At 39.0% G+C, this 15,215-nt stretch overlaps 1 protein-coding gene across 1 annotated transcript in view; it reads right to left on the reverse strand.

Moving 5' to 3' along the window:
• Nucleotides 1-2,114: 2,114 nt before the first annotated feature.
• LOC126238506 (adenylate kinase 7-like) overlaps nt 2,115-15,215 on the reverse strand; it is a 62,695-nt gene continuing 49,594 nt past the window's right edge. Inside the window, exon 5 of the mRNA XM_049947795.1 lies at nt 2,115-2,405. Coding sequence (XP_049803752.1) covers nt 2,253-2,405 — 153 coding nt within the window. The 3' untranslated portion in view covers nt 2,115-2,252. The remainder of the gene's footprint in view (nt 2,406-15,215) is intronic.

Here is a 15,215-nt window from a genome sequence, read left to right on the forward strand (position 1 = left end):
AAGTGGTAATGCTATTGATATTGAATAACTAATGAGAGTGTACTGAATCAAATTAGGGAAAGGACAAATTTATGGTACAACCTGACTAAAAGAATGGGCTGGTTGATAGAACAAATGATCAGGCATCAAGGAATTTTTAATTTTATAATAGATGATAAAAACTGTACTGGAGACCAAGACTTGAATAAATAAGCATGTTCAGGTGGATATTGGTTGAATCACATATGAAGAGCCTTTAACAGGATAGATTAGTGTGGATAGCTACATCTTCAAACTTAAGACCATCGCCACCACCACCACCACCACCATCACCACCACCAATAACAACAATAATAATAACATTTTTCAAGGACATAATTAAAATGTTATGGCTACCCCTAATATGTACTCCTTTATCAATGGGCTGTATCATTTTGTTTGGACTCCTCTAGCAGTATTGTGGCATGGGGATTTCCTTGTGAACCAGGACTGTAGATGTGTGTCTAGAAACAAACAAAAAATTAGTTATGTAGCTTTATTTCTTTAAGTGATAATTGAAAAGTTAATAATAACCCTTATGACTCTGTCTTAACCTTGTGCCTTTCCTTAAAAAAGATACACATGTATGCTCTTGTGGATCAGAATAATCTGATTGGTATTTAAGGGAATACTCTCATTTACGATTTTAAATTACATTCTATTATCTCACATATCTTTACCTTTAAAAAGGATTATGTAATTTCAAATGTATCTGCATCCACTTTACCCACTAAACTGTTATATGTCCTAACTTGGCATTTTCCCTTCATGCTCTTTGCTCAGACTAGTCACCAAAGCATAACACACACACTGAGATGCAACAGAATAAGTTCTGTGACATTACGGCAGGAAAGATTTCTCTACCTGTTTCTGGATCCCATAGATTCCATTTATTCACCATATAACTTACACACATCAGCCAGGAATAACTAACCAACTCAAACTTCAAGTATAATTTGATTTAAGTCTTCTCAACTGTCACTATAAACTTTTTGAACCTGAATATTAGCCACTTACATCACAATACTCTAAATATTATCATTCATTGGAGTTTCAAAAAAGGATTTTACTAACTTACTCAGGTTTTAAATGTGTTGTGGGACCAGGAGTCATTTTACAACATTTGCCTGGATTTTTTTCCAGTTTGTGGAAAATGTTGCACATTGCCATGAGAAGTTTCAATGACTGGAACGTCTTTTTATTCAGGCATAGGATGAATGCTATTGTCAGTGGTGTGATTTCCTCCTTCACAGATATTCCCCTCACTATCATATGCTTCAAACTGCTCATCAGAAAGAAATAGTGTCATCAGAAATTACCACTTTAGTTACATGGAGGGCATCAGCATCAAACACTTTGTAAAACATTATTGGAATGGCAGAAAAATACTCTGAAGGTGGCTCAAAAAACCATCTGTCAGGCACTCAAGTGTGAGTTGCAGAGTAATCATGTCGATACAGATATGGATGTAATAAGTGATCTGAAATGGTGTGTAACTTCACACATTTGAACAATAAGTAAATAAAGACCTCCACTGTCAGAAAGAAATACATTATGCATATTGTGAAAAGGAAAGTTGCTACTCACCATATAGTGGAGATACTGAGTAACAGATATAACAAAAAGACTGTCACAAATATAGGTTTCAGCCAGTAAGACCTTCATCAGAATTAGATAGTGAACACACACACATGCACACTCACACAAATGCAACTCGTGTTTGTGTGTGTGTGTGTGTGTTTTTTTTTTTTTTTTTGAGGCCTTACTGGCTGAAAGCTATATTTGTGACAGTCTTTTTGTTGTGCCTATCTTCAACTCATCACCTTTGCTATATGGTGAATAGCAACTTTCCTTTTCACAATATTGTTACATTCCATCCTGGATTTTCTATTGTTACATTATGCACATCTCAGACATGCAGGAATAAAATTTTAGTACTTATATTTGTGCATGTTGTGAAGTTTTAAACACCCAAATCATATAGGTCCAAGTGACACAATTTTAACAAATTAAGTTTAAATTTAAAAATATTATGGAAAAATAAACTCTAGTACTGTCTTTACTTCTGAGTAACTAAATGTAAAACATGGACAGTTTTTATTTACGACAAATAAAATTATTTTATGATCTTCTCTCCTGAGAGCTAAATATTGGATACAATTCACTCATAAAGCAAGCAAACAGGCTTTGAAACTTCGTAAACAATAAAGTCTAAATGTGATAGTCAGCTGTTACTACGACTCAGTATCAGTGGACTGGCCTCCTTCCCCACTTTTTCTTGCAATACTTTGAAATTTCTTAATGGATGCAAAGAGTTCCTCAGCAGCTGGATGATAATGTGGCTCCAACATTTTGCCTTCTGGATTTTCTCTGAATAAATATTCAGCCTGGAAAAACAAAAGGTCAAGTACTAGTTGTCAGGTAAAAAGTGAATGGTTAATTTTACTAGTTCAGAGCAGCTCAGTCTTGGAGCAAGTCTGTAATGTTCTGCAAAGTACACTCATTTTTTCCATCACACTTCTCCACAAGTAGACTATTAGAAAAATTTCAAGGAATATGACAATATTTAGACTTAATAATAATGGAAGTTCCTGGATGGAAGGGCATGACAGATAACCAAATGTCTACTTGTATGAATAGCCACTGCCAAACTGTGGCCAACTGCAAACTTGACCTGTCACTGAACATGTTGTGCACCACAACAAAAATGACTTTAACAGCTGATTCATTACATGTACCATTTAGATACTCCCCTCCAGCACCAGTTTCTCTGAACCACACAGGTGGAAATTGTCTCTTCAGCATATCCTGCACTAAACTTTCACTAACCTGTTTCCCACTGCCCCATCTTACATTTTACTTTTTCTCTTCCGTAATTGTCCACACCACTCCTTCTCCATACCAGTCGTATAGGTCTTCTCCTGCCACTGTTCCCCACTCCCTTTTCACCACTTTCCCTTTCTCTTTCCTCGTCCTTCCCTCACCATCTCCACCTTCCTCCCTCCCTTCCACCCCCTCCCCCTGCCCAACCCTCCACATTCCTTCTATATGTCTTACATACTTTAATGCCCTCAGAACTTGTTTTGTTTTATTTAGCAGGCAAAGAGTCATTTGTGTTTCCAAATCCTGCCTTGTACTATCCCACTACAACCTCCTTGCCTCATAAGTCCTTCTATACTTCCTCCCCACATTCATCAGCACAGCCAACTTCTCTCAGTACCAGTAATCAATCATCAGTGTGTTTTGTAGTGTGTCTATGTGTAACACAGCAGTCTGATAAAGGTGAATGGTTGCCTCCCTTATTTTACGTAAGGTTTTCAATTACTTATCTTGTACACTGTATACAGCTTTGTTTTTCCTGTATGATTTTTGTGCTTAAATTTGGCTTCCTCAGTATAGAGCACTGATTACATGGTTCTTGCAGTGGATCATATTCTTATGTGTAACTAAACTGATTCCTTTGGCTACGAGTGTACAGAAAGCACCAACATTGCACGTTTCTTGTTTTGGCAGTGGGTGTAACTGTAAATAATACTCTGAGAGTCCATTACTCATGATCTGTAACACGTAGCAGGCTGTGAGCTTATACCAACATTGAATGCTATTACCTACATCAATACTAGGAAAAGTATTTATTTACTGACGTTATTTTTTTTAAAAAAAAAAAAAAAAAAAAAAAACTTGTCTATTGGATAAATTTTTTTCATTATTTTGTTTAAAAATTATTGCTACAATTATATGTAGAACAGCAGATTGCCTCTGAAAGTGTTCCGTAACTACAGCTTCTCTTCTTTAAAATGACTATGTGGTCTGTCTTCAATTACACTGACAAATCTGGTGTTGTCCAGGTATTGATATTGCCAATTTCCTATTAGAAACAAAAGCAAAAAATGAACTGTGTTTGTAGTGGAGTATCGAAAAAATTTACATCCTTGTATTTATGAAAACACCTTTTAAATTATGAAACAGCCATACAAATAAATATAGAAATATGCATAATGTACAGATGTATAAGTACAGTATCCAAATTAAAAAATATGATCCCCCAACAGTTGCAGTGTTTGCATGTCTGCAATGCAATTGTATACACATCTCTATGGCAACACCTCTTTCATAGCTCCATAGACAGCTACTGTTTTTGCCTAGAGCCATTTGCGCTTTAGTGAATTTAAACATCAAGCAAGATGCAGCAGTTTTTCAAGCGTCTTAGTGTTTGACACGTTATCTCCTGATCTATGTGTCATACAATGATATAACTTGTAGGTACATTCAGTGGCAGATGTGGATGCTGTCTGCAAAACGTGTTGAGAAAAACAAATCACATCTCCTGAACTAAGTCTGATGCCATGACATACTTTTGTGGGTGCATTTACTGGTATATGTGGATACTGCTTGGAAAATTTATTGTGATTACAGTTTGTAGCAAATAAGTAATACATTTAAACGTCATGCATGATGCAGCTGTTTTTCCTGCATCTCATTGTTTATGATGCTGTGTCTCCTGCTCTACGAGGTCTATTCAGAAAGTAGGGAATGTTTGTCTGACACCGCTAGGGATGCGCTGATCGCACATATTTTAGTATGTGCATGCTCGGCAGCTCAGTTGGCAGCCATTCATGACAGTGGGAACGTCTCTGTGCATCTGGTTTTTTTGATATTTGAATTTGAAATGTGTGCTGCAATCGAAAATCGCGCCAGTTGTGAGGTGCGGTCTGTGATACGGTTTTTGCTGGCGAAAAACCTGAAACCTATAGAAATTAATCGTGAACTGTGCGAAGTGTATGGAAACAATGTAATGAGTGAATGTTCCATCCAGAAATGGTGCATTTGGTTTAAAAATGGCCAAACCAACATTCAAGATGAAGAGAAGACTGGATACCCAAGCATTGTGACTGATGATCTTGTCACTAAAATTGATGAAACAATTCATGAAAACCGTCGCTTCACAATAATGGAGCTTTTGCTTTGTTTTCCACAAGTTTCACGGACTTTGTTATTTGAAATTGTTACTCAAAAACCTAGGCTAACACAAATTTTGTGCATGATGGGTGCCCAAAATGCTTACAGAGCACCAGAAAGAACAGCAAATGGGGGCAACGTTGACATTTTATGGAGGCCTACCACAAACATGGTGACTCATTACTGGATCGAACCATAACCGGTGATGAAACTTGAGTGAAACACATCAATTGCGAGACAAAATTACAGTCCATGGAGTGAGGGCACACAAAGTCCCACCACAAACCAAGAAAATTTTGGCAAACCTTGTCAGCAGCAAGGAAGTTGATGGCAACAGTGTTTTGGGATAGGCAAGGTGTGCTTCTTATTGATTTTCTCAAATGTGGAGCAACCATAAATTCTGCCCGGCACTGTCAAACTTTGCACAGCCTTAGAAGAGCATTTCAAAACAAACTCTGAGGAAAGCTCACTTCACAAATTTTGTTTTTGCATGACAATGCCCGACCTCACACGGCAAACCGCACTAAAGAACTCCTTAATTCAATCAAATGCGAAATTTTCCCTCATGCACCCTACAGCCCCAATCTTGCACCAATCGACTTCCACTTGTTTCCCAAGATGAAGAGCTGGCTTGCAATGCAGCGCCTTGATGACGGTGCGTAACTCCAGGCAGGCGTGACTCACAGGCTGAAGTCTCAGGTGGCAGAAATTTATGATGAAGGTATTTCACATCTTGTCCACGGTTATGGTAAGTGCCTCAATGTGTTTGGTGACTATGTGGAAAAGTAGTATGTCAGTCACTCTTTCAGATGTGTATAATAAAATGTATTTCATGTACTTAGTTTTTTTTAATGCCAAAATGTTCCCTACTTTTTCTGAATAGCCCTCGTATGGTAGGTAGTTGGTTCTTAACCCCACAGCAATTGTTGCCTGACAGCAATGGATATGTGTACAAAGTTTGGTTGGAAAAAGTTCCAGTGGTTTATGAGGAAACACACACACACACACACACACACCACACACACACACACACACAAATAAAAACTATGAAGATGAGGGTTATCCTCACAACACATCTGTTGTTCCCATAATCCTCCTGGCTTCAATTTCTGCTAACCCACTGCACCCACACCCTCTACCCAACAGTCTCCCCTTCCTCTGTTCAGTCACACCCCATCCCAACCCACTCCTCCACTTCATTGTCATCGTGCATTGCACAATCTCACTGGTCCTGCACCTGTGTCACATTCCTATCCTGGGTACCTGCTGCCTCTCTATGCCACATTCCTATCCCACACACCTGCTGTCTCGCTCCAAGCTGTCAGCCGTCCCTCCCCAAACCCCTCATCCTGCATCCCACTTCCTTTTTCCCTCCACCCACCCCTCTCAACACGATGACTCACCCCAATCTACTTGATGAACTGCTTGTGCTTGCGTGTGCCAGTGTGCACGTGCTCGCATTGCCTGGTGATTTCTCTTGTTACACAGAAAATTCTTCCACAGTGTCCTGTTAATTGCTAGAATTTTAAACTGATTGCTACAAAACTAATGTTTAGAATGAAACTTCTTGAATTTCCCACTTTGTATACCATAAACGGAGAAACAAAACTGGAAAAGCCAAGACACACACAGTGGAAATATGCATCAAAATCATAATTCATGACAACATAGAATAAAAGGTGTATATGTAAACTCAGTTACAGTTATTGTCTTTTTAAACACATCTGTGGAATTCTTCTGAGAAAATGACTGCCAGAACTCAAGAGAAATCAATTTTTCTACTTACCATGCACCACCACTGAAACAGCAAGGAGTATGACTCAAGTACAATGTTTTATCTGAAATGCTTTTAAGATCAAATAGAGTGTCAATATTTGTAAACCATGCATTTTTGAAATCGGGAGAAGTTGATTTTTCTCACACAGTAATTTTTGGTATTTTCACATCTATGTGCCCTTAAATTATCCTCCAAAACAGGAAATGCCACATCATATACAGGTCAGAGGACTGCTGGTCTCCAATTAATCTTGAAAGTGTCCAAATGGTTGCCAGAGGAATTCCTGATTCATGAAATGATAACATGGATGCCATGTCAAAAACAAATTGAACCTATATCTGAATATACAGGGTGTTTCAAAATGAATATATGGGTTTTAAGGCTTTGTAGCACATATTACATTCACCTTACAATTGTAAATAATACATCAAATAAAAGAGAAACACAAACAGTTTTTCTTACAATTATTCAGTGTGAACACCGATCACACATTGAGTTGATAGGCGAATTGTTCCAAAAACTTGGTCAGTGTGTCAGAAGTAACTGTTGCAATATCACTGTTTCTAAGGTTGGATAGATCAGCTGGTGTTAGAGGCACATACACATGATCACATCAGATTGTGTGTGAACATGGAGGTCATGCAAAAAATGTTGTGTCAACCGGCCCATTGCGCCCTATCCACTGGTCAGATACAATGTTATTTAAGCAGTCGCATACTGAGTTATGCTAGTGAGGCGGCACACCATCTTGCTCCCAAATAAATATGTGTTGTTCAGCTTCTTCCCATTGAGGCAGTGGCCATAACTGCAGCACATGAAGATAAGAAACATCAGTTATAGTTGTTCCACCAAAAAAGAAAGGCCCATAAACTTCCTGTGGGGATATTTCTTGGGGCTAAATGTGAAAGACTCACACTTGTTCAACAGTCACTTTTTGTCATTCCATACTCTTCCCATTGCACACAGGTATACAAATAAAACTGTTTGAGTTGCTCTTTCATTTGGTATATTATTTACAATTGTAAGTTGAACATAATAAGTGCTACAATGCCTTAAAACCGGTATGTTCAGTTTGAAACACCCTGTATTTAAAGATGGAAAAAAGTGATTAATTCCATATGAATCTACATGCAAATGACACAAGAACAACGACAACTAGCCAGTTGAGGGTTTATTGATGAAGATATACAGAATCTGGCATATTTATTACCTTTCCGAAATAGTGATTCCTTTGTCTCGTAAAAGAGACAGGTTCCATTTCACTCACTCATACCTTTCTCTTTTTTGGCTGACGAAGAAACTCTAGGAACTAGAGAATAAGTTAGTGATTATATATAAAATGGAAATCCAGGATGAAATAAAAACAATATGGCAAGAATAGATTGTCTTGACTAGCAGACAGCCACAATGGAGTAGACTCCTAGATATTGTTTAGGTATTGGTGTAAGTTGTTCATCAGACACAGACAACAGAACTCGCACACATACATATGTGACCACTGAAATTTCTGGGCACTATGGTCAAACTGTGATGGTGTCCAAGCTGGTATTTGCTGGGAAAAGTAGTGGGTGTACAGAAGAGGCATGGGGTGAGGATGGGGGAGGGATAGCAGGATAGGGTAGGAGAAGATGCTAGTGCTACTACTGGGAGCATGCAGGGGCTTGGTGGAGTCAGGATAGTGGGCTGCTAGGTGCATTGGGAGGTTGTGGTGTGAGGGAGGGAGGGGGGAGGGCAAAGGGGAGAGGGGAGAGGGGAGCTATAGAGATGCAGAAAGAACTATGCAGGTGTACAGCCAGGCCAGGATAGAAGGCATGTATCAGGCTGGAGTGAGAGTAGACATGGGCATGGGCTGGTGGAAGATAAGGACTAACAAATGCCTTCTCTATGTGACGAGTTGCAACCTATCTTTACATATTGGTAATTTCATCTATTGTTGCTATTCCAAAACTGAAAGTATAGTCTCTTTTAAATCTGTTTGGACAGATTGACAGAGAAAATTGATAAAAAAAGTAATGAGGAAAGTGAGACTGGTTGACCACTTCCAAAAAATAATTAGGTGAGCCAGTCACTCTGATAAAAATGTAAAATCTTCTTCCCAATCATTTAAAAGGCAAATTAAGCATTTCACAAAATCTTAAAACTCACACCACACTCCTCTTTTTGTCTATAAAAACAGTAGGGATGTTATCTGGTAAATGACTGCCACAAATACTACACACTAGAGCATTCTCCCATCGAAAAATGAACCCTTTGTTGAGGACAGTGTCTAATATGGAAGTAAGATAATAGGACATGACTTAATATTGAGCAATAGCTGCTAGTACTTATGAAACTTTACAATGTAGGTATTGACTGATGTGTCTGCCAGTTTATTACTCCAAATACCTACACAACCTGGCACCCACTAGAACATACATATCCTTCCTCAGGATCCAGGAAGATGTTACAGTGATTAAGAAACAGGATTTGAATTTTAGAAAACCAGCTTCAGATTCCCATCTGGGTGTGCTTCCCATCATTTCCCTAAACTGAATGGCAGAATAGGCCCTTTAAAAGGGGAACTTTTCCATTCTTAACCAGTCTTAAATTGTGGCTCCACCTGTAATGAACTTGGTGGATGTTAAATCTTACTTTTTTTTTCTTTTCTTTGTTCCCCACAACTTTCAGGTGATGGAGGAACTCCTAGTTCGGATAGCTTTCTTATCTTGACACTTGTATTGGACAAGCTGCAGAAACAGTAGACTGAGAGTGTCTCTTTTTCTCCTTGCCCTTAAAGTCATATGTATTTCTCCATCACAGACAAGGAATTTACTGGGTGAGAAGATCTTAAGGACACAACTTGAGCAAACAAAAGAGCAGCCAATGTTATTCACCTATTTAGGCACACCAGTGTATAGTATTAAACAATTATGTACCTGGTTAGCAACAATAGCAGGTTTCAGCTGCATTCCTGAGTAAGGGCTACGAGTGTAGGACAGTAAATCTTTGACGAGGGCTGTTTGGTTGAGGTTCTCGCTGCAATGGAGCACTTCCTTTCATGCCGATCACTTGCCACCCTACACCCTACCTAAAACCTCTTTCCTCATTACCTTAGTAACTCACAACTTCTTCACTTTTGAAGGCCAGACATACCAACAATTAAAGGGAACAGCCATGGGTACCAGGATAGCCCCCTCGTACACCAACCTATTTATGGGTCACTTAAGAGGAAGCCTTCATGGTTACCCGGGCCTGCCAGCCCAAAGTTTGGTACAGATTTATTGATGACATCTTCATCTTCATGATCTGGACTCACAGTGAAGAAGAACTCCAGAATTTCCTCTCCAACCTCAACTCCTTTGGTTCCATCAGATTCACCTGGTCCTACTCCAAATCCCACGCCACTTTCCTTGACATTGACCTCCATCTGTCCAATGGCCAGCTCCACACATCCGTCCACATCAAACCCACCAACAAGCAACAGTACCTACATTATGACAGCTGCCACCCATTCCATATCAAACAGTCCCTTCCCTACAGCTTAGGTCTTTGTGGCAAATGAATCTGCTCCAGTCCTGAATCCCTGAACTATTACACCAACCACCTGAAAACAGCTTTCGCATCCTACAACTACCCTCCTGCCCTGGAACAGAAGCAAATAACCAGAGCCACTTCCTCATCCCCTCAAACCCAGAGCCTCCCACAGAAGAACTCCAAAAGTGCCCCACTTGTGACAGGATACTTTCTGGGACTGGATCAGACTCTGAATGTGGCTCTCCAGCAGGGATAAGACTTCCTCAAATCCTGCCCTGAAATGAGATCCATCCTTCATGAAATCCTCCCCACTCCACCAAGAGTGTCTTTCTGCTGTCCACCTAACCTTCGTAACCTCTTGGTTAATCCCTATGAAATCCCCAAACTTCCTTCCCTACCCTCTGGTTCCTACCCTTGTAACTGCCCCCGGTGTAAAACCTGTCCCATGCATCGTCCCACCACCACCTACTCCAGTCTTGTAACCCGGAAGGTGTGCACGATCAAAGGCAGAGCCACGTGTGAAAGCACCCACGTGATTTACCAACTGACCTGCCTACACTGTGAAGACTTCTATGTGGGAATGAGCAGCAACAAACTGTCCATTCACACGAATGTACACAGGCAAACAGTGTTTGTTGGTAATGAGGATCACCCTGTGGCTAAACATGCCTTGGTGCACGGCCAGCACATCTTGGCACAGTGTTACACCATCCGGGTTATCTGGATACTTCCCACTGACACCAACCTATCAGAACTCCGGAGATGGGAACTTGCCGTTCAATATATCCTCTCTTCCCGTTACCCACCAGGCCTCAACCTCGACTAATTTCAAGTTGCCGCCCCCCCGTACATCACTTGTCACTCAACAACATCTTTGCCTCTGTACTTCCACCTCGACTGACATCTCTGCCCTAACTCTTTGTCTTTACATATGTCTGCTTGTGTCTGTATATGTGCGGATGGATATGTGTGTGTGTGAGTGTATACCTGTCCCTTTTTCCCCCTAAGGTAAGTCTTTCCTCTCCCAGGATTGGAATGCCTCCTTACCCTCTCCCTTAAAACCCACATCCTTTTGTCTTTCCCTCTCCTTCCCTCTTTCCTGATGAAGCAACCGTGGGTTGCAAAAGCTTGAAATTTGTGTGTGTGTGTGTGTGTGTGTGTGTGTGTGTGTGTGTGTGTGTGTGTGTGTTTGTGTGTTTTTTATTGTGTCTTTCTACCAGCGCTTCCTCGTTTGGTAAGTCACAGCATCTTTGATTTTTAATTTCAGTGCAGTAATGTGTTCATTGTAAATAAGTGTGTGTGTGTTTGTAAGTACAATTTAGCTTCTGCACCATTTCAGTGCAGTAATGTGTTCATTGTAAATAAGTATTTTAGTAGTTGTATTGCACGTTCATTACCTTACAAATAAATTTAAAAAAACTTTTAAATTCAGTGCATTAGTATTTGTAAAATAATTCTTTCATATAGAGTTCATTAAAAAAAAAAAAATAAAAAAAAAATAATAAATGATGAGCATTCCACTTGGGACCTGTGGAATGGTACATCAGCTTATTTGTTTGAGTTGTAAATATGTGTCATGTATTGTTGTTTTTCTGACATGTTCCACATATTGGAGGACCTCCTCACTACGGATCAATTGGAATGAAGTAAATCTAATCTAAACTGATTGTCAGAAGCAGAAAGATCATACTCTGTGTCAGAATTGGAAAGCTTAGCTGTAATATGAGCATTTAAAAAGTTTGGTATTCTTGCCCCGCAAAAAATATTCAAAGTTTACTGTGACCATCAGTCACTTTCATTTCTTTTAAAATGTAAACTATTGCGCTAGTGGTGTCTATATTTACAAGAATTCAATTTCAAGATCATTTATATTAAAGGAAGTCAGAAAGTTATTGCAGGTGCCTTGTTCAGGTTACCGCAAGGATTAGAGGAATTTGGTGAAGTAACAGAGCAAGATGCAGATCTCAGAACGTTATTGATGCAAAGTACAACGCAACAGTCTAATTACTAAAGTTTTGTAAGGAATTGAAAATTATACAACAGCAAGATCATAGATGGAGTAAAGTCATGCAAAACCTCAAACAGGATGAAGGTGTAAAGGTAAGTAAATGGTATCAGGAGTACAAGGATAAGACACACACATGAAGTATGGGGACATTGTGGAGTAAGCAAATGTACTAAAAAATTGCAATACTTTGTTATTTTCCAAATTTGAGAAGGCAAGTTCTACAGGTATTAAGAAAATGTGCAATATGTCAAAAATGAAAACAGTCAAATGTGTCAAAATATACTGAGCTGCACCCAATACTCAAAAAAAAACCTCTAGATATAGGATCCCTGGAAATAGCTGGTAATATCCAAGAAGTAAAGGATGATTAAGATATGTAGCAGCACTATACGATATTTTCTTGAAACATATCAAAATATATGCCATTAAAAAGGCAACAGCTACAAATATCAGAAAAAGAACTGAGGGAGAGTAGTTTAGAAGAGCAGGTAAACCAGGTACTACTAACAGATAATGCTTCATATTTTGTTGGGCAAAAGTAGAGACAACTGATGACCTCACAGCACTTAAAGCAGATATTAGTAAGTTCTTTTCAGCGAGAAACAAACCCAGTAGAATGAGTCCTTAAAGAATTTAGCAGATTTATTAGGACATACACCCCTCACAAACACACCCTATAGCAGCTCCATCTGCTTTTTTTCCCTCCATTTGTTGTCCTCAGTGTTGACATACTGCCTGAAATATGGGGTAGTAATTTGGACACTGACTATTGTAAATAATGTAGCTGATAGATGCACAGTTGCATTTCAGTGTCTTTTTGCTTTCCCTTTTCACAACCCCTGATATACACATTTATATGGCCAGCACACTATTGTTTAACTTTCCATAATCCCCTTGCATGAATATTAAGAGATCTGATGGAAACCCAGTTCTTAGCAAAGAAGGGAAAGCAGAAAGGTGGAAGGAGTATATAGAGGGTCTATACAAGGGTGATGTTCTTAAGGACAATATTATAGAAATGGAAGAGAATGTGGATGAAGATGAAATGGGAGATACGATACTGTGTGAAGCAGGTGTTGACAGATGTGAAAATTACCGAACTATCAATTTAATAAGCCACTGCTGCAAAATACTAACATGAATTCTTCACAGATGAATGGAAAAACTGGTAGAAGCGGACCTCAGAGAAGATCATTTTGGCTTTCGTAGAAATGTTGGAACACGTGAGGCAATACTGACCCTACAACTTATCTTAAAAAGTAGATTAAGGAAAGGCAAACCTACGTTTCTACCATTTGTAGACTTAGAGACAGCTTTTGACAATGTTGACTGGAATACTCTTTCATATTCTGAAGGTGGCAGGGGTAAAATACAGGGAGCGAAAGGCTATTTACAATTTGTACAGAAACCAGATGGCAGTTATAAGAGTCGAGGGACATGAAAGGGAAGCAGTGGTTGGGAAGGGAGTGAGACAGGGTTGTAGCCTCTCCCCGATGTTATTCAATCTGTATATTGAGCAAGCAGTAAAGGAAACAAAAGAAAAATTTGGAGTAGGAATTAAAATCCATGGAGAAGAAATAAAAACTTTGAGGTTTGCCGATGACATTGTAATTCTGTCAGAGACTGCAAAGGACATGGTAGAGCAGCTGAATGGAATGGACATGGTCTTGAAATGAGGATATAAGATGAACATCAACAAAAGCAAAATGAGGATAATGGAATGTAGTTGAATTAAATCGGGTGATGCTGAGGGAATTAGATTAGGAAATGAGATGCTTAAAGTAGTAAATGAGTTTTGCTATTTGGGGAGCAAAATAACTGATGATGGTCGAAGTAGAGAGGATATAAAATGTAGACTGGCAATGGCAAGTAAAGCATTTCTGAAGAAGAGAAATTTGTTAACATTGAGTATAGATTTAAGTGTCAGGAAGTCGTTTCTGAGGGTATTTGTATGGATTGTAGCCATGTATGGAAGTGAAACATGGACGATAAATAGTTTAGGCAAGAAGAGAATAGAAGCTTTCGAAATGTGGTGCTAGAGAAGAATGCTGAAGATTAGATGGGTGTATCACATAACTAATGAGGAGGTATTGAATAGAATTGGAGAGAAGAGAAATTTGTGGCACAACTTGACTAGAAGAAGGGATCAGTTGGTAGGGCATATACTGAGGCATCAAGGGATCACCAATTTAGTATTGGAGGGCAGCGTGGAGGGTAAAAACCACAGAGGGGGACCAAGAGATGAATACACTAAACAGATTCAGAAGAATGTAGGTTGCAGTAGGTACTGGGAGATGAAGAACCTTGCACTGGATAGAGTAGCATGGAGAGCTTCATCAAACCAGTCTCAGGACTGAAGACCACAATAACAACAAGCCCTGTTAATAGTTTGCAGGTGAACATTAACATACTGCTACAATAGTTTCCTGTTGAAACTCTAAGAGCAGTAAAACCTAACCACAAAGTTCACAGTTCTTGAAGAATAATCAGGTACATATGGAGCAAACAATGCCACTGTTTTTACACACAGCCTAAATGTTTAACACTTATTCCACAGTTAATTTTAAGCATTGTTTTCATTCTAACCAGCACAGGTTACTTGTCTGAAACTTGGCAGTGGACTGACTGCCTCGTGAACAAAAATTGGGCCCTTATATATCATAACAATAATTGGTGCTGAAACTACACATTGTTCAAAGTTAAATTTAAAGAAATTACAATTAAAACTTAACTCATTAAATTAACTGAATACACCAAAAAATTGCTTCTTTATAATAGTATCTTCAACTGCAAGAGTTAGGCCAAATTATTTGTTTAAATCATGAAATTAACAAACATCGTTATGCAAACAATACTTTTGACAAAACTGTTAATTACTTTGGAATTAATTAAGGGCTGGTTTTGCTAACATGTTTTTGAATAGAGCCAAATAGATGATTT

Source organism: Schistocerca nitens, chromosome 1 (assembly GCF_023898315.1).
Source record: "Schistocerca nitens isolate TAMUIC-IGC-003100 chromosome 1, iqSchNite1.1, whole genome shotgun sequence".
Taxonomy (NCBI): Eukaryota; Metazoa; Arthropoda; class Insecta; order Orthoptera; family Acrididae; genus Schistocerca; species Schistocerca nitens.